The sequence below is a fragment of the Alligator mississippiensis genome, chromosome 12 (assembly GCF_030867095.1).
Source record: "Alligator mississippiensis isolate rAllMis1 chromosome 12, rAllMis1, whole genome shotgun sequence".
Classification (NCBI taxonomy): Eukaryota; Metazoa; Chordata; order Crocodylia; family Alligatoridae; genus Alligator; species Alligator mississippiensis.
The window spans coordinates 741,249-767,836 of record NC_081835.1 but is presented as its reverse complement, the minus strand read 5'-3'; the positions used below and the strand labels follow the sequence as shown (position 1 = coordinate 767,836).

The window sequence follows — 26,588 nt, the reverse complement described above, 5'->3', positions numbered from 1 at the left end:
TAATCTTGCAGGTGTAATCCAAAAAGCATTAGTGCCTTGATGTATTACATGTGCTGTTATGTATAAACCACTACTCTTGTGCAGACAAATTATACGTATTGTTTGGTACCTGTTCTTCCCCAAATACCCACAGAATATCTGTTATGCCAAAATGTCTGTAAGAATAAGGGAATGGCATTATGCCCAAAAGCTTGTCCACCATCTTTCCCAACTACAGAGTTGGTCCAACAAAATATAATACGAAAGCCCACTTCTCACATAACTGTATCCCCTGCGCCATTACAGCTATCACGATACTAATACAGTATTATAAAGAAGTAACTGAATGATAAATTAAAATTTTCCTTATTACACTGTCAAGAGGGATAAATCATGAATCCTTCCCAAGTCAAAGTATTACAAAAAGGTGAGGTAAAGAGAAACAAAACATTAAAACTCATGTTCTGGACTCACATGGCCTGGCTATTCAAAAATACATACACAAAATGTACAGTGTTTTCAGTGCAAGACTTTTCCCCCTTTCATCCTCAACTTCATTGAACATGCTACTGAGATCCCGTCAACCCTAAACATCTATGGAATCTATAGTCAGGTTTGCTAAGGCTTCCCCATCACTTCTGAAGATCTTAACACAACCTCAGAGGTTTGGAGTTAGTCAGAATCCTATCTTCTTTTGGAGTTTGTACACCACAATATGGTGTGAAACAATTTTTTTATCAGCACAATATTAGGGCACAGAGGTGCAAGTTGTGCCAACTTAAAGGCAAAAGTAGTGGCATCAGTCTCATGCTGTCAGACTAGCATAGTGCCTACAGTGTACTAGGTGATTTATTAACAGCACACTCACCTCTTGGACTTGGCTTAGTGCTGCAACGTGCAAGGACACAAGTTGCAAACTATACGTAAACAGCAAAAAATGCAAACTAGAATAAGGGGAAGCAGCACAACGCTAGCATCTTCCTTATTTTCAAGGAAACAGCACTTACAGACATACTGGTTTATTTGTCAAACATGCTGTTCAAATTAAAATCACTTTCATTTTAGCGAGCACACAGGAGAGCTCTGCAGCAGTCCCTGGGATGGAATTGCATTTGATAGTTCATACAGAATGCATCATAAACTCCAACGTTCCTTATTTCCTTCACCAAAAAGACTGACCCCAATTAATTTCTGCCATAGAAAAAAATTCCAGGTGCCATTTCACAAGCACAGGAAGGAACTTCAACTTGTCAAAAGATAAACAAGTTATAAGTCTCTTGAAGGCTTAAAGTACAAAAATACAAAATAAAAAAAATCTACTCCTCCACCTAGTACATTGTAGGAGAGTGCAGAACCAGTGAGATGCAGTAGGAACAGTATTAATAAATCTGTGGCAGCATTGCAAGTATAACCCATTTTACTAACAATTAAACAGATGACAAAGGTTTCAATTTTTCCTTCCACAGATGGACTGAATGCTCCCACCACTACTCAATCACTATGTAGCAAGTGACATTTTAGGAGAACATATTTCCTTGTTGATTTTTCCAAAGATGCCCTGAGGCTTTAAAGATGTCAGTTTGTGAATTTATAGAGTTAAGCCAGGAATTCTCTGCAGAAGAGCTAAACAGGTGGATCTTTACCTGTTCTTCCAGCACATTTGCAGAATTCTCCACTGCAACAGTTGAGCACAAAGAGGATTATTTCAAGGGCAAGCACTTGAGAAGCATTTATTTTTGTCCTTGAGTCGCTTAGGAGAGCAGATCGAAAAAGCACACAATCATTCTCCCACTGCATCAAGATGCAATCCCCAGTAGCAGCTGCACTAAAACAAATTGTGATTATTTAGGAAACTGAATTGTGCAAGCGCTGCTACAATACATGCAGAAAAGCAGTCCATTTTACCAAGATTAGTCTGTTTAGCGTTGCCTGGAACAAATATAGTTTTTACATTGATTTGAGAAGGTAATTTGATCATTATGACAACTGATAACAAGAAAAAATGAGGAATTCAGTTAAGAAATCAGAATAGCATCATGCAACCTCTGGGCAGCTGCCTCAATAGGACGGTAAAGCTCTCTTCCTTCCTTAGCACTTCTTATCTACAGCAGAGCCAAGTACACATGTTCAGCTTCTACTGGGAGAATCATCCCTCTCCCAGTAGAAAACATAAGTGTACAGAGGTTCCAGATTTTTCTCCCAGAGCAAAAATAACTATTCTGGGAGAAAAGCCACCCAACTACAACCACACAGAAATTGCTCCCAGAAGAGTTTTTCCTGGAAGAATGAACATCTGTACACCTTACTATGGCTTTCCTCCTCCCAGGAGGAAAGGTCCCCGTGCTTCCACTGCTAGAAATAAAAGTTTGTACATAGCTTAAGATGCTTCTCAAGGACTAAACAAAAGCAATAAGATGGTTTCAAGAAGTTCTACTTCATATATTTATTATATTTCCTTTACTGGGAAGGACATACTTTGGATCAATAGTATCAACATGCTGCTTGCTTTAATAAAAGGTTAAGGAAGTCGTCTCCAGTTTACTTGTAGATCTTCCCTACTTTATCTGTTATTCCATTTCATCAGATAGAGATCAGACTGATGTGTCTGATAACACAAAACTCAAGGAAAAACACTTTATTGGTAAGAATAAAAGGACTAATTTCACTGTCTTCTCCCATGCGCATAAGTGTTTCTGGTCTCCCTCAGGAACTTACAATTTCTATTTAAGTGTGTCAGCTTATTCTACTTTAATAGTAGTGGTACACACCCACTAATCTCCTTTCTTTACTGAAGAACCAACTTCTGAAATAAAAAAGAGCTTGGAGAAGTTAAAATGAAGACAAATTTAAGGGAAAGAGACAAGCACTGAGATCCAAACAGATATCTAGTGGCCTGATGAAGTAGTAAGTTGGTACAAAGCTAGTGACTGGGCTTACAATATACTTGGGTTGGGGTCTTTTTTTTTTTATGAAGTCTGGTTAACTCTCATTGTTTTCTATAACATAGCTAGAGTGCTATTACTATAAAAGGAACCACCGAAGTCACTAGGGTATCAACAAAAGAACTTCCACACAGATTTCACTGCAGGCTCAGAGTTTGTTCCGATTACAGATTTTATTTTAATTGCTGAAAATACTCAAGAAAGAAAAAATATCTGTCAAACCCCAGACTATACTCACAGTCACGGCAGATATAAAATACTCTCCCCATATGTTAAGGTCAACAAATGTAATATGAAACCAAAGGTGCAAATATGAAAACTATGTTTCTTCTATTTCATTTTTTTTAAATAGTCATCTTCCACACTGTAATTTTTTGGCCTAAGTTTTGGGCCGAATTTGACCAAGACTAGGTATCAGATTTTACAAATTCCAGAGCTAATGTTCATGATTACACTTAAAATATTTCATTGGAAGCAAGTCTTTAAAATACCCAATTCTCTTTCAGGGTTTGCAACTTGCAGGGTAACGTATGCTACTCAGTTGTTCGGACAGCAAGAGACCAGAAACTGACTACTGACGGCAGGAAAAAAAAATTAAAAAGAACTATTTTAATAATGCAGGGGGCTACTATTAATAGTAGGAAATGTGTTGAAAATATTACTTTTGTCCTGTGTCTTTTTGGTGACAAGACCACAGAACAACAGGGGGCAAGTAAATGACTAATTATTCTCCTACTCCATAAGGTTCAGTAGTGACCAATACAATTCTCACACCCTTTGACTCCAGCTTTTTTCACTTACTAAGAACACTCTGCGATACCAGTTGCATCCCAACTTTCATCCACCATCAACAGACATGAATGAAGTATCAACTCTTCCCTTGCCCAGAGCTTTCTGACTGTTACGGAGGGGCAACCCCAGCAACCTTCGTTTGGATCCTCTCCCATGAAAGACCCCGGTGTCTGCACGAGCTCACTGTTTTCCAGAGCAGCAGCAGCAGCAAGGTGGTAGTATTACTGACAGTGTCATACCTGCCTGCGGTATTCTGAAAAAGAAAACCAAAGCTGGCCAGTCCTGTTGATTTAACTCTGCTGCTATCTGGAAATGCCATGAAGAGACATGGTGGCAATGGAACTGCCTGCATAGCTCTGAAAACAGCACCACAGCTATTTACACTTGGAAAGCTAACCTTGCAATCTTTAGGTGCAGAAACTTAGTTTTCCTTTGCAAATAAAAAATTAGGAAGTGTATAGTCTGGTCTCACAACATCCATCAGAAAAGGTGCCCAACTCCTGATCTGGAAGTGGATCTTTCAAATTCTGCAAGAGCATTAGACACAGCACATTAAGAAAACTTCTATACTAGAGACTACAGTCTGTGCAATAGCAGTACATGGACATACCCGTGTAGTTAAATGCCTGCAAGAATTTCCACGTTTTTTTAATTAAAAAAAGAGAGTGTTTTCCAACCACTTCTATATTTCAATATCAGATATAGATTCATAGATGCTAGGGTCAAGTACATAAAAAAACCAAGGGATACTTTGAAAATATCTAAAGTGTGTATTGTAGTTGCTCTTGATGAGACAAATTAAGTGGAGGCAGCATGATTATGCCAGACAGGCTGCTGCTGGTCACTACTTTAACCTCATTCACTCAATTCTCCTCCCTCTTCTTCAATGTCTGCTGTCACTTTATTTTTCTATTGTCCCAAAACAGAATATCCTACTCCACAAAATATTAAAAAATTAAAATTCAACATTCAAAAAGCCAGAACTCACAACACTTGCAAGCCATCATGCCACATTAAATGCTTTCCCTCCCAATTCCCTGTCTTAACTATACATTTCTCAAAGAAGAACTTTGTCTGTCTTTGTTTTTACAGTGGCTATCCTAAGAGGACCATGATAGTCTCTAAACATTGCCCTAAGTGGCTATTTCAAAGCCTGTCCTGAAGTTTAATATGCTGCTGTTTCATTAACATCTGAAAGAGCTAGAACATAGTGCAAAAACAAATTGCATCCAGAGATGACACTTAATAACTGGTATAAAAGCACTCTCACAATATCATTAAGAGAGCCATAAACCTTTACTCACATTGTATGTCAAAGAGATATGACCTCAAAGCAAGGCAACTGAACATTGCAATGAGTGGGAGTGGAGAGTGTATTACTTTTTAAAGGCATAAATATCCAGAAAATGCTTTTTTTCTCCCTTTTTTTTTTTAGTTAACTCAAGATTAAGAATAACATTAAGTATCAAATAGTTTATATTTCAATCTCTGATTTTATTAAAAAGTGCTATTCAAAAAGCTCTGAAAGCATTTTGGTTTTCTTTGAAGCTCAACAAAAACCTTTTTAAACATTGCATTTTCCAACCCAAACAAAGCACTACACATCACTGCAGAACAAAAATAAAACTATAAGGGTATCAGTTCCAGTGTTAAGGAGCAGCTAAGTGTTTACCACCTCTCCCCCACATACAGCATCAATGTAAATGGGGAAAAAGATATGAAATGTTCAGAATGTCTGCCCTTTAAGGATAAAAATAAGGAAGTTGTTTCAGCACATTTTTGTAATAGTGGGTTACTGCAACCAAACTGCACAGCAAAACCATCAAGCACCCAGATCATTCTCAAAGAAAAACTAAGTGTTGGGTTTATAACTATTCTTGAATGACCACATTGCGGCTCAGGACTGCACAAACTGCACAGCAGCATGAGACCCTTCCAGCCGCATACATAGCATGACGTGCATTTCATGTTTCGATACCTCAAGTCGTGCCCTAACAACCATTCTGGCTGTCCCTGGGCCACTCCCCACACCTTCGCTTTCTTTTCTTCCAGGAAGAACCAGCGAGCTGAAGCTCCCAACACCAGACCCAACCCCCTCTCCCCCTGCTCATTTCCTAGTGATAATGGTGCAGGACTGAGCCCTCAACAGTGCCACTTCTAACGCCGTGGACAACACAAGCCAAAGGAGAGCAACAAAAGTAAAGGGGGGGTAGCAAAGAACGCTAGGAAACAAATAGCAGGAGCCGCCCCAGCTTCACCTGAAGCTAGCAACAGGAAAGGCTACCCGGGACCTCTTGAGATGATACTGACAACATTTCACAGCAGCAGGATGTTGGCTGCCATACCTCTCCTGTGGCTGGTAAAACAAACGAGGCTGTTAGGCGTGTGGTGTCAGGGTTGACAGTAGTCTCGCACAGAGTTCAGACCATGGTTTGGACAGATCCTGCCGCAGGCAGAAGGACTACATGACCTCTGGAGGTCGCTTCCAGCCCCACTCCTCTACGGCTCTGGGACCAAGTTCTCTTTCACGCAGCGTGTCATTGAAGCGTGGCACTCGCTGCCACCCGCTGCGAACTCCCAGTTCAGCCACGTTCAAACTGGGATCGGACACGCGCTTGGAGGACAGGGGCACTGGTCACTATGGAGCACCAAGGGAAGGGCACGGCCACTGAACCAGAACTTCCTCCACTGTAAACGCTGGAGGCTGCAAGCGAGACCCTGGTCAGACCCAGGTCGCTCTCCCTTGCAGCCTCCACTCGGCCGCCACGGGACAGGGCTTTTAACACATCGGAGGAAAAATGGGCCCCGGCCCGCCAAGGAAACTATAAACACCCTGCAGTACTGGGGGCCACTAGTGCCGTGTTACTGAATGCTTGGGACACACAATCGTGAGAACGGGGACAGGAAGGGGGGTCAGAGGTTCGTTACCAGAGCGCCGGGGGAGGGGGGGGCACGGGGCAGAGCACACCGGACAGCGCCCGCTGGCCCTCGAACGAGCGCCAGGAGCCAGCAGACGCTGCCCAGCGATTCTCCGCTCGGAGCCGGGAGCAAAGCAGAGCGAGGAAAGCAGCCCCGCGGTCCCCAGGGGCCCCCCGGCCACCACCTCCTTCCCGGCCGGGAGGGTCGACCAGCAGGTCCCGGCCGGTGGACAGGGAGCATGACACCGGAGAGGTGAGGGGGACAGGCCCGTCGCTCCACCGGTGAGACGCGTGGGCCGGGCCCGGCCCGCCAGGTCTCGCTGGGCTCCGCGAGTCGGGGCAGTTGCGGGGAGAGGGGACAGCCGAGCGCCCCGACCAGCGCAGCGCAGCGCAGCGCGACACTGCCCGGCCCCGCGCTCGCGCCGGCCACAGCCGCCGGCCGGGGTAGCACGGGGCTCGATGGAAGCCGGGCCGGGCCGGGCCGGCGGCGAGGGGCTCCCGCACCCGCCCCCTCCCCCTCCCGGCCCTTACGCTCGAAGTCGGAGTCGTCGGAGTCGGAGTCGGCGCCGCGCTCGGGCTCGCCCTCGCCGTTGGACTCGGTCTGCATGGGCTCCCCGTCGAAGTTGACGCCCTTGCGGCCGGCGGCCGCGGCCTGCTGCTGGTCGCGGGCATCCCTCAGGCGGCTGAAGTAGTCGGCGGCGAAGCCGAGCAGGTCGGGCGGCCGGTGCCGCAGCACTTCCACCGTGTAGCCCTGCAGCAGCTCGGTCAGGCCCGGCGGGATCTCGATGCTCATGGTGGAGCGGAGCCGGGCCGGGCCGGGCCGCCTCTCCCCCTGCGGCTGGCTGGGCGCGGGCGCGGGCGCGGGCTCGGCCTCCCTCCTCGCGCCGACTGACTCCCGCCGCCGCCGCCGTCACGCGAGCCGCGCCGGGGGGAGGGGCGCGAGGCGCATGCTCCGCGGGCCGCAGGGGGCGGGGCCCGGGAAGGGGCGGGGCCGCGCATGCGGCCGAGCTGGGTGGAATGACAGGGCTGGTCGTGCGCATGCGTCACAGTGCGAGAAGAGCCTAGGGGCGCGGCGAGCTGGGAGGGAGGGGGAGCAGAGCGCATGCGCATTTCGGTGTGGGGAAAGGGGCGGGGCATGAGGCGGCCAGTGCGCCTGCACAGGGCTGCGGCTAAAAGCGCGGGAACTGGTCGCGTGGTTGGTGGTTGATGAGGGTGGTCTGTTAAGTTTCCTCGCGGCCCCGGGCCCAGCTGGGCCCCTTCAGTTCTGCGCATGTTCCTTGGTGCTAGTATGTCTATGCTGCCTGCAGTGCTCCGCCTGCCAGTGTCCTGCTGTGGCTGGAGGCACTGCAGCTTGCTTCCTTGCCTCTAAAACGGCCACTGCCACCTGCTTCTGGAGGTGTCGAGGCAGCGTGTCCATGTCCTCGACCGTGCGGCTGTGGGTGCACATGGCCCGTGCTTGTGGGCCCGCTGGCTTATTCCAACTGCACCCTGCTGTTTCATTTTTTTTAAATGAGCCTTGACAGTTAAAAGGAAAGCTTTGGACAAGTGAGACCCTCAGGTGCTGGAGGCAGCAGAATGGCTTTGGCCAGAGGCGGTTCAGACCCCGCGCAGAACAGCCGGTGCCGATTCTGAAGCCTAATGCTGATTTCTTAAATAGTGAGTCGTCTTCGTTTCTTATCCCTTCACTGAAAACATCCGGCAGGTTGTGAATGTGGGGGTTGTAGATGAATTGAGCTCCACTACAGTACCATTCCTCTTGACGGCAGCGAAGGCACTGTGCTGTTTGCAAAACCCAGTGTGACATTTGGTAGAAACGTAAACGTGAGTCTGCCCTTGTGGAAGGCCTTTGCACAGCACTTCAGAAATAAGTGAATCCCTCTTCAACTGAAGTCAGCAATGGCAACCTGCGTGTTGTCGGTGCGCTGGTGACAACACACTCGGCCTTTAACTTTTGAACAACGTGGGGCAGAAGACTTGGCAGGTGCAGTGAGGTTGATCCTAGCATTCAGATCTCATAGAAGTATTCCAATAGCAATATAACCAGGAATGGATTGTGCCCGTCCACTTATGATATAACTGTACTGAAGTGAAGTCGCAACAGAGAGATTCTTGGCCAAATATATGTTGCGTTATTCCATCCATCCTGATTAAAGGCTACAAATATTTCTAAAGAGCAATTGGAATGATTTAGAAATGTATTCTGCAACTGTATATCTAGAAATATTTTTGGCTGTCATTAATGATCTTTTTAGTAATAGTAGTAGTAGTATTTTGGAACATGGAATAAAGCTGACCCCTTTATACACTAGCAAACAGAATATTACTGATGGAAACTCAAACTTATTTTAAGATATTGTAGGCACCTCGGGTAGAGTAGAGGCTGAGAGGCTTCTACATCTACAGTTTTCAACCGGTGGTCCACAGACCCCTCGAGGTCTGCAGACCTATATATAAGGGGTCTGTGAAAGACTATTATAATCAACCAAAGTATGTGAGTACTCACACTTACAACTCAAAGGGGTTCACACCTCCATTCAAAATTTTTGTAGAGGTCCGCAAATGGAAAAAAAGGCTAAATCAACTGATCCAATTCAGTGTTTTTGGATTGTTTCGGGTATCCAAATCTTCGCATGAAGGTAAAAAAAAAAAATCATAATTCCCTTACATTTTGTTGTTCTTATTATTAGCTTATCTATAACAATATGCTAACCTGTATGACATGTTTGAAAAGGTCTCCAAAATGTCTGAAAAGGCTGTGCTGACTGACTACTTGACCTTGAGGGGAATTGGTATACAGGGAATTGTGGACTATCATTTTCCTTACAGTAGACAGCAATATACTTTCAATACCTTGTGACCCCCCTGATTACCTGTTGGATCCAGTCAACTGAGAAACATTGATTTACATCAGGGTGTCAAACATACAGCTTGTGGGCCAGATCTGGCCTGTGGATCTTCCGTCTGGCCCACTGGGCTACTGGCTGGCCACTGGAAGTTAGGGGGCAGAGCCTACTGCAGAATCTAGAGCCCTCTGTCCCTGCTGGGGTGGCTGTCAGCGGTGAGCTTGGCGTACCACCCCTGCCCCTGGACTTGCGCTCCTGAATCTGCTGCCACCGCCAAACCTCTCACTGCCACTATGGCAGCTCTCCTGCCCCAGGCTGGATCCGATCTGCAAAGAACCCCGTGGTCTGGATCCAGCCCAGCGCCCCAGATGAGTTTGACATCTCTGATCTAGATGAATGAGCATAATTTTGGGAGCCAGTGGGTTTTGATGCTTTGTCTTATATCTGCCAATTACTTACTATGTGGCCTCTGATAAAGCCCTTACTTTGCCTTAAATGTCTCCTTCCTTAAATGCTCTATTCTCTGAGTTACAGAATTCTTATTTCTGTTCTTTGTGCAAGGCATACACACGTAGCACTGTTATCTATTTATATGCACACTAAAGGCCTGGCAGACATTCAACCAGTGACTACCCTCTGCAAGGTGCGGCACTTGTCTTCCCTTATAACTTGAGCGTATTGAGGAGTTACAGTATGGGAAGAAAATTGGCCTGTTCACCTATGACTAAGAAGGAGAGCAGGTTGAGTGATGTCAATGTAAATACTTTAATTTTGTTCTGATTTTGCTTCAACAATAGTAGGGAACAGAAATCAACAAGTGTTTGAATTATGAGCTTCACACAAATTCAGTGTTATCCAAAGCTATTTATGATGTGTATTAGCTTTTGTTTGCTCCTCCTGCGAATAGGTCCCGTCTCATCCAGATGGCTCTTAACCCATCCCCATGCAGCTAAATGCATTTTACTTATCATTAGAGTTGTGCAAAAAGCACAAGTGAGGACACCAGATCTCCATATTAACAGTTTTTGCTGGTTTTCTTTTCCATTGAATGAGAGAGAAGCTAATTAGAAATCTGCTGGTATTTATACTGCACCTAGTGTTTCTGTTACAAAATTTATTTTTATAATGCTTCTTCCATAATTTGGTGTAAGGTAAGGGTTTTTTGTACAAATATTAAATATAATTAATTAAAAAATAAGATGTAACAAATCTCAGAAATCTGAGAGCAACTGTTTCACTACACCCTTTATGGCACCAACCAGCAGCAGAATACTTTTCTGGCATATCTTTGCCATATCCCATCATCTCTCCTCACTGATACCAGAACATATTGCACCAGCCTAGTAACTATACCTACACTGCTAATATAAGGGTTCAAGGCAAGTGGCCTTGAGTAAGAAGAACAAGAGGCTGCTTTGGGTTCCCTGCAAAATTACACAAAGTACATGAGGTTTTTCAATGAGACTCTCTGTCCTTTGACACTTATGTGCCAGGAGTGCTACTATTAAGAAGGTTGGATGAGGAGAATTGGACACACTGAGAGAGGAAGGAACATTGGCGGATAAGAGCAGAGAAAGAAAAGGAATCTGCTGTTCCAAGGGAGTAACATTTTTTCTCTTTCCAAGTCTCTTGCACAGCAGCCAGCCACCTGGCTATCCCCTGCTGTTGGCACTAGTCAGCTCTTGTACTAGCTCTGAATGTTTGTTGATAATTATAACTCATTTGTCCCTGTGTATATAAATCTGGTTATTTATATGAAAAATGTGCTGCCGGTAAATATTGTTAAGGTTCTGAAAAGCTATGTTGTGTTAGCCTTCTGACTGTTCAAGTGTCCATACAAAGCAACTCAGCCTCAGACAGAGAACATTCTGTAAAGGAGACTAGCACATAAACATTAGGTCCGTTTAGCTTCTGTCTGAAGGTCAGTGGACAAAGCGGTGAGCATCAAGGCCACATGAAACACATTTTATTCCATAGTTTATTTCATTTCATTGTACTTTTTTTTTATTTGTGGATGTGGGACTGATAGCAAGCTTGCACAAGAGACTTGTCCATGGTCAAGTAGTACTGCCCACTCTGCAAATTTTTAAAGCTTAAATAACCTCTCTTAGTTTATATTAGATTTTTGTCATTAGAAGAATCCATATGGTGAGAGAGGATGCCAAAGCTGAAAAATCAAGAACCAAGAAGTTGGCAAATACCCTTGCAATCTTAATTTTGCCTCTATTACATGCAAGGAGGTATTTAAAGGTATCTTTGCACATGATCTCATTGTGCACTGAATAGCACAATGAGATAATGCAGAGTTGTGTAATTATTTCAGCTGTTGTCTATGGTTCCCCTAGTCAAACATTTTTCTACAGCAATATTTCTGAGGTCTTTTTAATACCTGAATACACTTTCTTCCATCTTGTTCCTAATTTCAGACCCCCACACTTTAACATCTCTCTCTTCTTTTCCCAACTCACCGACTTGCTCTTTCTGACATTTGTTATTGAGATGCATTACTCAGGCTTCCAATAAGAGAAGCAAGGTTACAAGGCAAGTAGCAAAATAATCTATGTTGCCTTTTACTTGGAAAATAATCAGTTTAACCATTCAGACTTCAAAAGCAAGTAAATACATACAGTTAAATCAGTTACTTTGGATAATGCTATCAGCAATAGTCAGAGCACAGCAGCCCCAAAGTTATATACAGCACCTGTACCTTTGTCAGATTTGATTTGGTGCCTCTCAGCTCACTGGAAGTGTCTGCATCCCAGTAAATGGTTTGGTAGTTGATATTACAAAACAGAGTTTACTTGTATAAAGGAAGCTGGATTCTCACTGATCTGACTACAGGTCTTGCAAACTAATACTACAAGTAATACCTCTTAGTGAACTCTTGGTTGGGAATGGTAGCATATAACCCTAATAAATTCATACTGGTACATACACACACTCTTTAAAAGACAAATAGAGCCCAAAACAATCCAGAAAAAAAATAAAATAAAAGATTAAGGCTTCTATCAACAGAAGTCCAAATGCTGCCCTGGGCCTACTCAGCCTCTCCTCACTGAGCCATTCAATCAATTCTCTCAGCTGTTTAATTTGACAACAGGTACTAACATTTGTGGGGGTTTTACATCTTGGCATTGTTCTTAGTAAGACAATGAGTCCACACATAAAGAGTACAAAGACTAGATTGATAAGTATAGAAGAATGAATCAGAAGTCACAAAACACCGTGCCCATGAGTCAATAATGGGGCTCTCATGTTGCCAGTTCTCTGTATGACTATGGATGCGGTATGGTCTTTTGGTTTACTGCAGGCTTAAGGCCTCTCCAACCCATCCATTACATTCCAGTGCCTATGTCAGACAAGGTTCTTTGGGTAAATCTGATATCTTTTATTAGACCAACTAAAATAGTTGGAAAAATTCTTCTTTGCAAGCTTTCAGGTATAAATACCTCTCCCTTTGTCAGGCAGAGGGAGTGTCTGCAGTATGTCTATATTGAACCTAATATGTTGTTTGGCTACAGCCTAACTGCCAGAAGGAGATCTAGTCTTGATTAAAAAATCTTGAGATAAAGAATTCATCACTACCCTGGGTATTTTTCTTCAGTAGTTAATTGCCCTGTTAGTTTGTGCCTAATTTTTAATTTGAATGCATCTGGCTTCAGTTTCCAGCCATTAGTTCTTATGCCCTTCTTTGCTTCCTATGTTCTTGTCACTGGTGGTGTGTATGTACCTCATATAAAATTGTAGAAGTGGTAGACAAAACCTTCTGTGTTTTAATTATGGCAGAGTAAATGCTAACAAAGATGCGAGTGATCGTGGACTTAACAACCAGGATGTGAAATCCTTCAGTAGCATGTACAGGATAAAACTGCTTCCCCTTCTTTTGTTTGTTTTCTTCTTAATGGAAGTTCTAAGTAAATCAAAATAATTGATGCTTCGGCACCCTCTAAAACGAAGGAGTTGTTTGCACTTGGCAGTAAGCAAGTTTCAGTTAAACCATGCATTTCCCCATTCAGCTTTTATAAAATTTATCTCAAAGAATGAGCATTTGACAAGGGGATGTGAGGGTGGAGAGCTGTTTTGTTTTCATTTTTTTTACATGAAGGCAAATTGATTTAGAATTCTGTATTGCCAGTACCTCATCCTAGATAGACTAAACTACCATACGAGGTAAAATGCAGCTCTTGGTGTAAGCAAATGTAACTTCAGCAAAACCAATAATAATTACTTACACCAATGCTAAATTTAGTTGGTACTCCTGAGGAAGACAGAATCGCCCATCTGTCATCTAGACCTGGAATCCCATAAGGTGTGTACTACATGACCAGTGCCCAAATGAGAGAGCTTGCCAGAACTTAACTGCCTTTTGGACCCATTATGCCTTCCTGTTCATCCAACTAAATACCAAAGATGTTGCCACAAATGGCCTTGAACAGCTCAGAGAAGTCTTCCAAGACTTTGGGTAGGAAAGCATGGAGTTTTGGCACACAGGTCGTAGTCTTATTGCTCCCCACCCTTTTTGAACGTAAATGCCCAAAAGGTGTCTATGAAGGTGGTGGTGGTGAGATGGCTCCAGCTTCTTTGACAATGGAGTGAGGTTCCACAATAGAGGACTGTTGTGCAGGGAGGGGATCCATATGACAATGATTAGGGAGAGCATCTCCGGGTATTGCCTGGCTAACCTGGTGAGGAAGCCTTTAAACTAGGTCCAGTTGAGGATGGTGATAAGAACCCACAAGTCAATGCAAAATTAAGATCAAGGGAAAGGGAGCTTAATTCTGGGGAAAGGATAGAAAACTATAATAGGAGTTAAAAAAAAGATGCAGGATGAAAAGCAGAAGGGCAGACTGCAGAGTATCTCCAGTGCCTATATACAAATGTGAGGTGCATGGGGAACAAACAAGATTAATTAAAAGTCATAGTTTGTAAAAGAAACTGGCATGGTTGGCATTACGAATGCTTGGTCAGATAACTCTTGTGATGGGTAATATGAACATTGAGAGGCATTGCTTATTTCAGAGGATAGTTATTGCACTAGTGTTAAAAAATAAGTACTTGTTCTGAGGAAGACAGCTGCCCACCTGTCCTGTGCAGTGTGTCTGAGGGAAGATAAAGAGGAAAAAAATGGTACTTCTTATGATGACAGTTTTCAGTAAACACCGAATCAGGAAGAAGTGGCTAAACTTATTCTCTTACCCGCCAAAAATAATAAATATCTAAAAACTATGTGCTTGTACTAATGGGGGACTTCCCTTATAGCCTTTTGAAGAAAATATGGCAAAACATAAGATGTTCAGGACATTTTTAATATGTGCAAACAACAACTATGAGAGTGGTCAAGCATTGGCTCCCTAGAGAAACTGTAGAATCTGCATCCTTGGAAGTTTTCAAGAGCCGTTTAGACAGACACTTGGCTAGCCGGTTTAGCCAAGGATGATCCTGCCCTGAGCAGGGGTCTGCACTAGACGAGCTTGTGAGGTGCCTTCCAGCCCGACTTCTCCCATGATCCTTGGTAACTAGGAATTCTATACATCAGGAGCTTGTAGAGTTAGACCTTTGTACGTGGTTTGTGTCTAGCTCCTTACATTTTAGCACTGACCCTGCAGGAATAGCGATGTACAAATGACAACAGTAGGGTATACTTGCAGTGTTGTTAAAGCCCATTTTTTTCTTTAAAAAAGAAAACAGCAATTTTGGAACACAGCCCAGCTCTGCAGGGGTATATTGTGCAAGAGCAAATGTAAAGTTTTCAGTTTTCTGACCGCTTTTATTCAGCAAAAGGCCTAACGAGAAGGTTTTTCCAGGCTTCTTGGTTTTGGCCTTCCCTTTAGCACTTGCCTCCAAATTTGGAAATGTCCTTGACTCCACACCCTCCTTAAGAAGGTGGTGGGGTAAGCAAGGGGGGTAAGAGTGATCAGAAACCCCCTTGGCTCAGCAAGGGCATTCAGCAATGCCTGAGGACTAAAAGGAGGGTGTACAACCAGTGGAAGGGAGGAGCTATCACCAAGGAGGAGTACTCCTCCTCAGCCCAGGAGTGTAGGAGGGCTATTAGGAAGGCCAAGGCAGAGGTGGAACTCAGCTAGTGTCCAGGATTAAAGACAACAAAAAGTCCTTTTGTAAGTACATTGGGAGCAAGAGGGCACCAAGCAATGTAGGGCCCCTGCAAGACACAAATGGTAATCTTGTAGCTACGCCAGACAAGAAAGCTGATATTTTCAACAGTTTCTTTGCCTCTGTTTTCTTGACCAGGGACCGGGACATCCCTCCTACCAGAGGTAGGGACAGTCTTGGGGATAGCTCTGTCGGGCCTTCAGTCAGCGCAGATGTAGTTAGGGATCTTCTGGAAGGGCTGGACATTTTTAAATCTGCATGTCCAGATGCCTTCCACCCAGGGGTGTTGAGGGAGCTGGCAGGGGTCATCGCAGAGCCCTTGGCCCGGCTGTATGAGCATTCGTGGTCATCTGGCCAGGTGCTGGGGGGTTGGAAACTAGCTAATGTGGTCCCAATTTTTAAGAAAGGGAGGAAGGAGGACCCAGGTAACTATATCCTCTAAGCCTCACCTCAGTGCTCAGGAAGCTCTTGGAGAGGATCATCAGGGAGCACATCTGTGGGGGGCTGCAAGGGAGATCATGCTCAGGGGCAATCAGCATGGGTTCACCAAAGGCAGGTCCTGCCTGACCAACCTGATTGCCTTTTATGACCAAGTAACTAAATCCTTGGATGATGGTGTCGCCATGGACATAGTCTTCCTAGACTTTAAGAAGGCCTTTGACAGTGTCTCTCACCCCATTCTCATCAATAAATTAGGCAACTGTGGCATTGATGCCTGCACAGTTGGATGGGTAAAAAACTGGCTGATGGGGCGCACGCAGAGTAGTGGTGGACGGGTTGTACTCAACCTGGCGAGATGTGAGCAGTGGGGTCCCCCAGGACTCGTTCCTCGGGCCTGCACTGTTTAACATCTTCATCAGCGACTGGGACGAGGGGGTGGAAAGCACGCTGCCCAAGTTTGCTGATGACACTAAGATGTGGGGCGAGGTAGACACACTTGAAGGGAGAGAGAGGCTGCAACTAGATTTAGACAGACTACAAAAGTGGGCAGACGAGAATAGGCTGGGGTTCAGTGCAGACAAACGCAGGGTGCTGCACCTGGGGAGAAGGAATCCACAGCACACATACAGGCTGGGGAGTTCCCTTGTTGAAAGCAAAGGTGGAACGGGATCTCGGACTCATTATTGACTCCAAGATGAACATGAGCCGCCAATGCCAGACCACAGCCAGCAAGGCCAGCCACACCTTGTCATGCATCCAAAGGTGCATCTCAAGCCAGTCCAGAGAGGTGATCCTCCCCCTCTATGCGACATTGGTCAGACCGCAGTTGGAGTACTGCATCCAGTACTGGGCGCTGCACTTTGAAAAGGATGTGGCCAGCTTAGAGAGAGTTCAGAGGAGGCCACCCGCTTGGTGAGAGGGCAGCAGGACAGGCCCTACGGAGAGACTGAGGGATCCAACCCTGTTCAGCCTCTGCAAGAGGAGGCTGAGGGGGGACCTGGTGGCTGCCTACAAGCTCATCAAGGGAGATCAACAGCAAATAGGAAGAGCCCTTTTGTCCCCAGCACCACCTGGGGTGACAAGGAACAATGGTAATAAGCTGATGAAGAATAGGTTTAAGTTAGAGATCAGAAGGCAATATTTTACATTTGGGGTGGCCAAAATCTGGAACCAACTTCCTAGGGAAGTGGTCCTCGCCCCTATCATGGGCAAATTCGAGAGGAGGTTGGACGATCACCTGTCTGGGGTCTTGTGAACCCAGCATTCATTCCTGCCTGTGGCAGGAGGTCAGGCTAGATGATCTGATCAGGTCCCTCCTGACCCTAGCTACTATGATACTTATCCCCTCGTACTTCTACTGTCTTCAATTCAGAATATTGCCACCTCTATCATGTGTCCTTGTACCATGACCATCATCACCCATATCTGCAACTACCTGCATGTTCACTGTGTAGAGTAACAAAAAACAAGCAGCTGCCCCTTCATGCCTTTCTGACTACAGTTCCTCTCTTCCCACAGCCGCCCATAATATGTTCCAAATATTAGTGGCCTCTCCATAGCCTTTGGCATCTCCTATCCACGTGTTGTTTCCTTTCCCTTGGCTCTGCCACTTACCCCCTCTATTCTGCCAGTTTGGTGGCTTCTCTTAATCCTCTCCTCCATGTGTAAAGGCTGTGTTTTTATGAAGTATTATAATATTAATTTGTACTGTGTGTACAGCATATTGCTGATCCATCCTTTTTCTGTTCTGACATAAGCTGACTTACTACTTCTAAGTTCTAGACATAAAACTTCTGTAATAACTGAGCTTCATCCACCAAACCCCTAATATTTTTTTAAATTTTACTTAAAAAACCCCATCATGACTTACTGCACCTGGTAGCATCAGCTTTAATTAAACTCGTAGCACAGCATGCAGTTCAATTTACCAATAATTTAAAGCTCATTTCAGTGGCATTATAGACATTTCCTTTCAGAGAAAATTAGTAAGAGGTCCTGGTTGTTTTTTTCTGCCATTCATCACATGCTGTGCTTCAGCATATATTAAAAAAAAAAAAAAAGGAGAGAACTGCATAGTTCATGAGACTAGTAATTGAAGTGGAACCTCTAGGTTACTTCATCCAATCCAGCTTAGGTCCATAATGCATAAACATCATTTGTATCTGGCTGCTATTTAGAGGCTTATGTGAAATGAGCAAAAGGTCTAATTAAATTTCCCAGTGATACAGCTGGCCATGTCATGAACTTAATCACAAATTTTAGATTCTTTGTTGTCAGGACTGGAATATCCTTCCACATCACCATGGGGGTTGTCCATCCCATTAAGAGTTAAATCATTTTGGTACTGAGAGCTTGTTGCCTGGTTGGTGCCTTTCCTGAGAACTATTAAGTGACTTCCATCTCTCAGGCCTTCAGCCCAGCACCTTCCACCAGTACTAGTCACTTTATGAAAGTGAGGGGAACACCTAGTCTGAAAGAATGCAGTTGCACAATCATTAGCACGGCCGTTTTGATGCGTCTCTCCATTGACATCTAGTGTCCATGCAAAAAGAACCTGAGACTTCAGACAGGTGTGCGTGTGCAATGTTTATTTCCAAACGTTTAAGGTTCTTCCATAAATACTACATACTTTTATTGGTTACAATAGGACAGCATAATAGTAGGAAGGGAAGACAGTAAGAAAACTTGAACTCAGTTGCACTTGGCATCTTGGGATTTCTGTGATCATACCTCAGTGTGCTAACAAATAGTGTTTCTTGGTCTCCAGAATGCCTGAAAAGGTTGTGCTGCTTGTCATTCACAGCTGTCACCCTACATTCGTATATTAAAATTACTGTGTGGATGCCTACAAGCTACTTTCAAGTTCTGTGTATCATTAGGTGAAGCATTCATTTGGTTGAGTGAAATGCATTTCTTTCTAGTGTTGATTCTGTACAGCATTTCTGAGGTATCAAATGTCAAGCGTTTCAGTAGTTTTTAATGTACGAGTCCTTTCTTTGATTAATAAATGAGCATGCATTCCAATTAAGGTGACTTTTTGTTACGCTCCTTTATACCATTAAAGCTGTGTAAGTAAAAAAGGTTTTTTTCCTTACTTTTGTTTTTTTAAATAAAACAGTCATTTACACAGTTAGCCTGCAATAACATGACTGAAATTCCAAATTACTGCAGAAGGAATGGTTTAGCTGGTAGAAAATACTGAGCTCAGACAACTGTTTAATCCTATCACTATTGTTCACTTTGTTCTATAGCAACCTACCCTTAGCAGCACTTCCTTCTAGCTCAGTAAATGTTTATATTGTGGCATTGCCCAATGGTGCCACAGTTAGGACTGGGGGTCCACTGTGCTGAACACTTTTATAACAGAAAAAATAAAATCCCTGCCTTGTCAGACCTACAATCCAAAAAAAACCTCTCTATGTTGAAGCATCTCGAGCAGTCTCTGTTTTCAAAAGTACTCATCAGCAAATGCTTTTACCAAAACTTGTGAAACCTGTTTTTCTCATAATATTTACATAAAATGTTGTAAACAGTGAGAGAGTCTATCCTCTGAAAAGAGTCAGAATATTTTATTTGTAGTTATGTCTGTAACTGATTTTTGTAAGTTTGGCAGGTAAATCTTCTCTCTGGCTTCTATTCTAAACTGTATGCCTTTCAAGTCCAACAGATCCTAGAACCACTGGTCTTTTTTTTAAGCTTCCATATGTATTAATTTGGACTTTGCTTCCAGCTTCCCACTCCTGTGAGGCTGGGGCACACTACAAAGATGCGGTGTTTAGACTCTGTGGGGATGGAACGCCTTGCAATACCCAACAGGAACTCTTCTGGGCATCTGTCAAGTGTCACTGAGAAGATATCATGCTGTCTCTATCACTCATGAAGATGTTAGTTATGATGTGTCATCTCCATAATCTAGCTGTAGAGCAGATAACACCTCTGTCAGAGCAGCCCTCTACTTTGAGGCATGTGAGGCCCTGGGGCAGAGCCAGCTCTGAGGTCCAGACAAATTCTAGCTGGTAGAAGCTAAGGGAAGGAGGTGCCTCCTCAGGTACTGCAGTCTTGGCGAATGGGCTGCGATAAGACACAGACGAAGCCAACTGTGCAGGAACAAGCCCATGGTCCTCCTCTGGAGGCATAAGAGCCATCACTGTTTTGACTCTGCTTCCATGCTCCATTGCTTTCCAAAACTCTGTTTGTTTTCTCTGCAGGCTAGAAATTTTGTAGTGAATATCTAGTACTCTCATTTGTACAACGGGCTGCATTCTTGGTTGCCTTGTAGGCACTACCAGAATGCAAATAACAAGAAAAAATGAAAGGACATTTCAGGCTTCACTAAGGAGGAGCAGGGAAAACCCTTCTGCTAGAAAAAAGAGGAAATCAACAGTCTTGCCCTATTTCTATTAAAAAAAAAATGAAACAAAACAGGGAACCTGGTACAAGTTTTCTCCATTTGTTCTGTTGGGTCAGGAGCAGTCATGCCTCTCTCAGGCTGTCAAATACCCTCCTTTCACTGGCTTCACGTTAATTGAAATGCTTATTAAAAGTACCCCAACTATAAGTGATTCTGTGTTGAAAGAGGCTGTTGAATCTCTCATGAAATCCTGAGAGAGCGAAAACGCCAATACTACACGTCCAGCCTGGAGCATCTCTGCATTCAACTCAACTGTAAAACATACCACATGAATGGGGCAGGATGCACAGTGGGAACTCATTCAGAATAGACTTTACTGTGGATGCAGCGAAGCTGTAGTAGCAGCCAGCCAGGGGCTTTCATTCCAAACCACTGTGTAATGATGGTTAAACATTTATACATCTTTATTTATTTCTCTCTCTGCCCTGCTCCTTCTCGTCTCCCTCCATCCACTCCTGACATCTCATGCCACAGAGAACAGATTCCAACAAATCCCAATTCTCCATCATTTCAATGAACTGAAGCAGCAGCTGCAGTCAAGAGCATCACGTTGCTAAGCAACACATCTGAGTTTCCCCCTGGGTTGTGTTACCATGGTGACACCTGGGAGGGCAGACGCTGTCGGATTGAATTTTGTAAAAGCAGCTGCCCCTTGAAAAGCAGGACAGCTCTGTTCTTAAACAGAGAGCCTTAAATGAGCAAAGGTAAAAGGAATAATGAGATGGGAGGGTGCGTTCACACCATCCTTACTGAGTGTGACTGCTGCGCATGGCGTGCCTAGAAGGCAGCAGATAAGAAAAGGTCCCCCCTAGAGAAGCTTACCATTTAACGTATTAAGATAACACTGCAGGCAAAGACAATGTCAGCCCAAGAGGGTGGGGATTAGCTGCATGGAACAGGTGCTGGGCCATCACTCATCTGGTTTACACAATCAGAACCTGCAAACAAATTACAGCTTCATAAAGGTTTGGAATGCATGCTATTTGTTACATGATGTGGCTATGAAAGGAGGCAGTCTTGTGTGTCATTATTAAGATAAAACAGAGCACCTCATATGGAGGGATTAAAATCTTGTTTTACACTGATAGATTTGTCTGCAAACACTGCAGGGGATGCAGCCACCTGCTCTGGTAGCTACAAGCAATCCAGCAACCAAGCCCCACTGGTATGAGGAACTCGGTAAGAAGAGGCCAGTGAGCTTTCAGAAGGCCATAGAAGATAGTTCCGTTACCCACAGTGGTGGTCAAGCACCGACCCAATAACACCATGGACTTCAGAGAAGCTGTTTACATAACTGCCCCCTGACATCAAGAAAGAGCCCCACAATCTGGCTCATAGGTAGCTGTTATCCAGAGCACTTGGAGAGAACTTCCAGAAGAAGGCAGGCACTCAGGAAGCCCCAAAAATTTAGGCAAGGAGATGGGCAATTTCCCAATATGGCTGCTCTTGCTGCACAAAAATGTTTTTCTCTTAGGATTCAAGTAAAAGGAAGCCTCTTTTCTGTTGCAGATAGCTCTTGAATAAATTCTCTCTCTTGAATTCAAGCCTGTCTGCCGAGGTTCCTTTTCTTTACCTGTTGCCTCAGAGGTCCTAAACATATTCTAAGTATTTGTTCTAGGGTGGCCATCATAGAGGACATTCTGTTTTTTGCTACTCTGTCCTCTATTGATATGAAACTGGACACCTTTATGTCCTCTATTTTTCTTGCAGAGAACAATAGAGGACATAAAGGCAATCGGTTTCATATCAACAGAGAACAGAGGACAACCGGACTGTCCTCTGTAATGGCCACTCTAATTTGTTTGCTGTAAAAGTCTCTGTCTTCTGCAGGAAACAAATTAAATCTGGGTAGCACTGGATAAAGAGCTTTATAGTTGACTCTAGAGATGAACACAGCCAGCCTTAAGGGGGTAGCAGTTCTGTAATCCAGGGGCACCCTGACTGCTGTAAGTCATGTACTAGGGAAACATGCCTCCACACATGTCTTGCTTAACCTAGAAGTATGTGAAAGTCAAGCATTGCCTTTATTTCTTCCCTGCTCTCATCTAGCAGAGTTACTGCACTTCCAGCAAAATATTGACTGTCTGTAGCCTTGGAATCCAGGCCCCATTGTGCTAGTAGTCACTGTACAGACAAAAGCTCCTAGACAGGCTGTGACCTAGACCATGATCCACGGCTCTTAGCACAGCACTCATTTGCATTTTGACATGCACTGCTTTTTCCTTGTAACACTGTATCATTTATTTGAGGTTTTGATAATTTCTGAATCAGCTTGCTATCTTAAAAGGATACTGGGATGTCATGGCTAATAGCAGCCTGTTGCCTTAATTCAGTCGAACTCTTCACCTCCAGACTGCCCAACTCATAATCCAGCCTTTCCTTTGTGTCCACATTCATGTGCATTCAAAGCTCTGTGATGAAGATAATTTGCCTGGTTTGTCACTTTGACTATGTCCCTCTCCCCCAGCTTCCTCTTCTCCACTGAATCAAATGCAAACTTATTGTCTTTGCTTGCCAGGTCCTTCTCTGCCTGTCCCTAGCTGATTCTCTCTTATATGATCTTGATGTTCATCCTGACAATGTTGTCAGCCTTAAAGACCCACTTATTACATTTTTTAACAGGCATCTTGGTACTTTTTTCCTGCTGTCCCTCACACGGAAGGAGATCCAGGAAAACTCATGTAAGGCAGCAGCCATGCTGAGATGCTGCCAATCAGTACGTCCGTCCACAGAATTGAATAATAGACTCATAGCATTGGAAGAGGATTTCAGAGTTCACCTGGTCCAACCCCTTGCACAGACACTGCATTCACTCTTCCTAAACCATCTCAGGTGCCTATCCAGCCTGTTCCAGAAAACCTCCAGTGAAGTTGATCCCACAGCTTCCGTAGGCCACTTGCTGCACTGTTGTCCTGCTCTTACAGGCAGGAAGTTTTTCCAGAGATTTGTTCTAAATCTTCCTTGCTGCAGGTTAAATATATCACAATGTGTTCTGCCTAACGTCACAGGGGAAAAGAGTATTTTTCCACCGTGACAAGTCTTCTGAATATTTAAAAACAGATCACATCCCCTCTCATTGTCCTTTTCTCCAAACTGCAGACACCTCGTTTTTTTCAGCCTTTCCTGCTTACCTTGGACTTCTCTGTACGTCATATTTCTGTGGTCTCTTTTCTCATTCTTAGCCTAAGTAGCAGTACCAAGGGGCAGAGATTGGATTTTTGTTCTATGTTTGTCTGGCTCTGAGTACAATGGAGTCCTGATTTATGACAGGCCTGTAAACACCACTGCACTGCAAATCCCAAATCTCAAACCTGCATGCTCGTAAGTCTGTGACATTTACCACAAAGCTGTTTATATCCAAGCCTGGCAGTTTCTGAGCTCTTTGCAGTTATTCAAGCATTATTGTAATTCTTTCCACATGTACAGGAGCAGCAGAAACTCCTTGATGGTTTATTTGCAGCTAATAGGGAATTAGAAAGCAAAATAAATGGTTGGTCACAATAAATCTCCCTCCCTGACTCTGCTGCCTTGTTTCTTCAACACTGTTAGAGATGACTGGGCTTTCTAGCTGATAGCTGCTACAAACTCTGTCAGAATGTGGTTTTAACACATCTTGAGGCTGCAAAGGCCCCCGAGGTTACTTAGTCTACATCCCTGCAAAAATTGTTATGAATAATTAAAGCAACCACTCCACCCAGCTTCAGCCAATCAGATCCCTTTTTGCATTATGTCCCTCTTATTCCCCACAGCCATTGAGAGCTGTATTTAATGGGCTGAACACAAGTAGATCAATAAAACAGCAAGATATAGAGCAAAGTTCTGTCTTTCTATTTGCTTGTGTGTGAACCCCAGCACAGAAGATACAGGTTAGAGTGGACTTCTTGTTTTATTTAGGTTTTTTTTTTGGTTTTGGTTTTTTGGAGAAAAGCTGTTCTCGTTTTTCTTTTTGAATGTAATTCATTCTCTATTCTGCCTGCAAGTATTTTTCTACCTGGACCATGCTGGGTGCTGTGGCTTACCGTGACAATGAGAGAGCTCCTTTGCAGCTGCAGAATAGCAAATCTGGAATTGTTCTGCCAAGCCTGCTCATCCTGTGTTCTGCAGGTCCCACGTGATGGCAGCTGCAGGGAGAACCAGACCTGTTAAAGGAGCACGGCCAAGCTTCTCTAGTGAAAAGCAGCACTTGGGATGACTAGAAGTAATAGGTATTAGAGGCACTTTATTTGCTGTTTGCTTACCTTGTACACTACAGAGCCCTTCGGCCATATTCAGCTTGTTTCTTCCTGGATGAACATTCCCTTATGTACATTAATGTTATGTTTGAGGATACAATATCAAAAGGAGGCATCATCACCTGGATTTTCACTAATTAGTAGAATTTTAGAAAAATTAAAGTAGACAGGACAAGATGGCACTCTGAACCCTGGGCTCTAAAGGGATATAGCAGATTATTTTGCTTCCATCCACCTCTCAAAACCTACTCACCTTTTCCAAGAATGCAGAGCACCTGGCTGCAGAAGATGCACCTCAAAGGGAGTCTGAAACTCTAAACACCTCCCTCCCCACAAAACACAAACACAACAACAACAAAAACCCCTTTGCTAAAGAGGAGTGTTTCAGGCTTACACTGCTGGAAGGCCTCTGACTACAAGAGCAGCCAAAACTGGAAGGAATGACAGGGACAAAGCAAGCCACCTGCAAACCAAGGCAGACTATGGGAAGTGGATCTCTGACTTTTTAAAGCACCTGGAAATTATCTGACATCTAAGATCTGAGCAGTAAGAGGTAAGGCTATAGACTTGGAACATTGCAGCTCTGTGCTAGGAGTTACCCCAGGAAAATGTGAGGGAAAGGTAGAGTCACATGGCTCTGCAAGTGCAGAACGAGATGCAACTTAGCTTTGTTTTCCACATCATTTAATTCAAGTGAGACAACATCAGAATGAAGGGTTGCTGCCTGAAAAGGCTGAAGGAGACGACCTATTTCAGCATGGGAGCACTCTAGTTGCAGCGTAGTTGAATCTGAGCTCTGTGGAAGAGCTGACAGCACACAGAGCACCCAGGGTGCCATTACCTCTGCCCAGGCCTCCAGCAGACCGAGGGATCTCATTGTAATGTTTCATCCCTGTCAACAGGAATAATTAATAATGGAAAAAAACAGAGTTTAGCAACAAACTACAAATTTCCTCAAGACTTTTTTACTCTGAGAGAAATGGGGGAGATTTAGGGTAGGGCTCAGGAAGGGAGAAATCTGTTCCAGAAGGAATTCTGATTTAAATTGTTCAGTTTACAAAATCACTGTTGCACAAGGGGAGACTTTAAACACAGGAAAATGGAATAGAAATCTAAGTTTTAGATGCACAAGAAGATGCTCCAAAAAAAGTGCTAGTGAAAAAAACACTGTGGCAAACAGGGAAACCTAAGAAAAGGAGGGTAGTGAAAGAATAGATGAGTCTGTGGAATGCAGTGGTAATGGTAAAAGTGAAGCTGGACAAGGTTTAGATATGTGAGGAATAAGCCGAGTATTAATGGGAAGGAGTGGTTTAACTATAACTAAGTTAATGTTGTACATAAAATAGTAAGTTTGGATTAATGTTGTCATTGTTACCAACATCTGAAGGCCCGCCGTGTTTGATAAACATACAGAACAGTAGTTCCACTCAGGTTAATGCCACCAGAAACACCCTGCCCGGCATGTCTGCTTTGTAATCTGGCAACTCCCCATCTCACTAGTGGGTGCAATTCATAGAGGCACAACAGTGTTTTTAGTATTGGGCTCATGTTACTCCAAAGGCAGTACAGTGGCCTCTGGTGTACAGCATAACGGTGCTGTAGTGTGTGCAGTTATTTAGGTATCTGTTCCAAGTCAAATGGTATTGTAGGAGTCGGTTTTCCTTCTCAATGATCCTCTCTGGACTGGGCGTGTCCCATACTAGGCTCTTTCAATATTACTGTTTCCTATTTTTTAGCACATCTCAGGGCCAAATCGACTGAGTTTCTAATTACTCTTTAAGCATCCCTCAGATTTATTGACTTTGTATGCATCACCTGCAGCGTTAAATCAAGCACTTTGGAGTGCCACAAAGTAAAATAATTGAATATAGGAAAAGTGCAAGTTTTGTCATACCCACCCTATCTGGACCAACAGGAGG

At 44.0% G+C, this 26,588-nt stretch overlaps 1 protein-coding gene across 1 annotated transcript in view; it reads right to left on the bottom strand.

Annotated features, from left to right (window-relative positions):
* Positions 1–7,550, bottom strand: part of PRKAR2A (protein kinase cAMP-dependent type II regulatory subunit alpha) — a 77,738-nt gene extending 70,188 nt beyond the window's left edge. Inside the window, exon 1 of the mRNA XM_006260293.4 lies at positions 7,163–7,550. Within this exon, the coding sequence (XP_006260355.1) occupies positions 7,163–7,424 (262 nt within the window). The 5' untranslated portion in view covers positions 7,425–7,550. The remainder of the gene's footprint in view (positions 1–7,162) is intronic.
* Between the last annotated feature and the right edge of the window lie 19,038 nt (positions 7,551–26,588).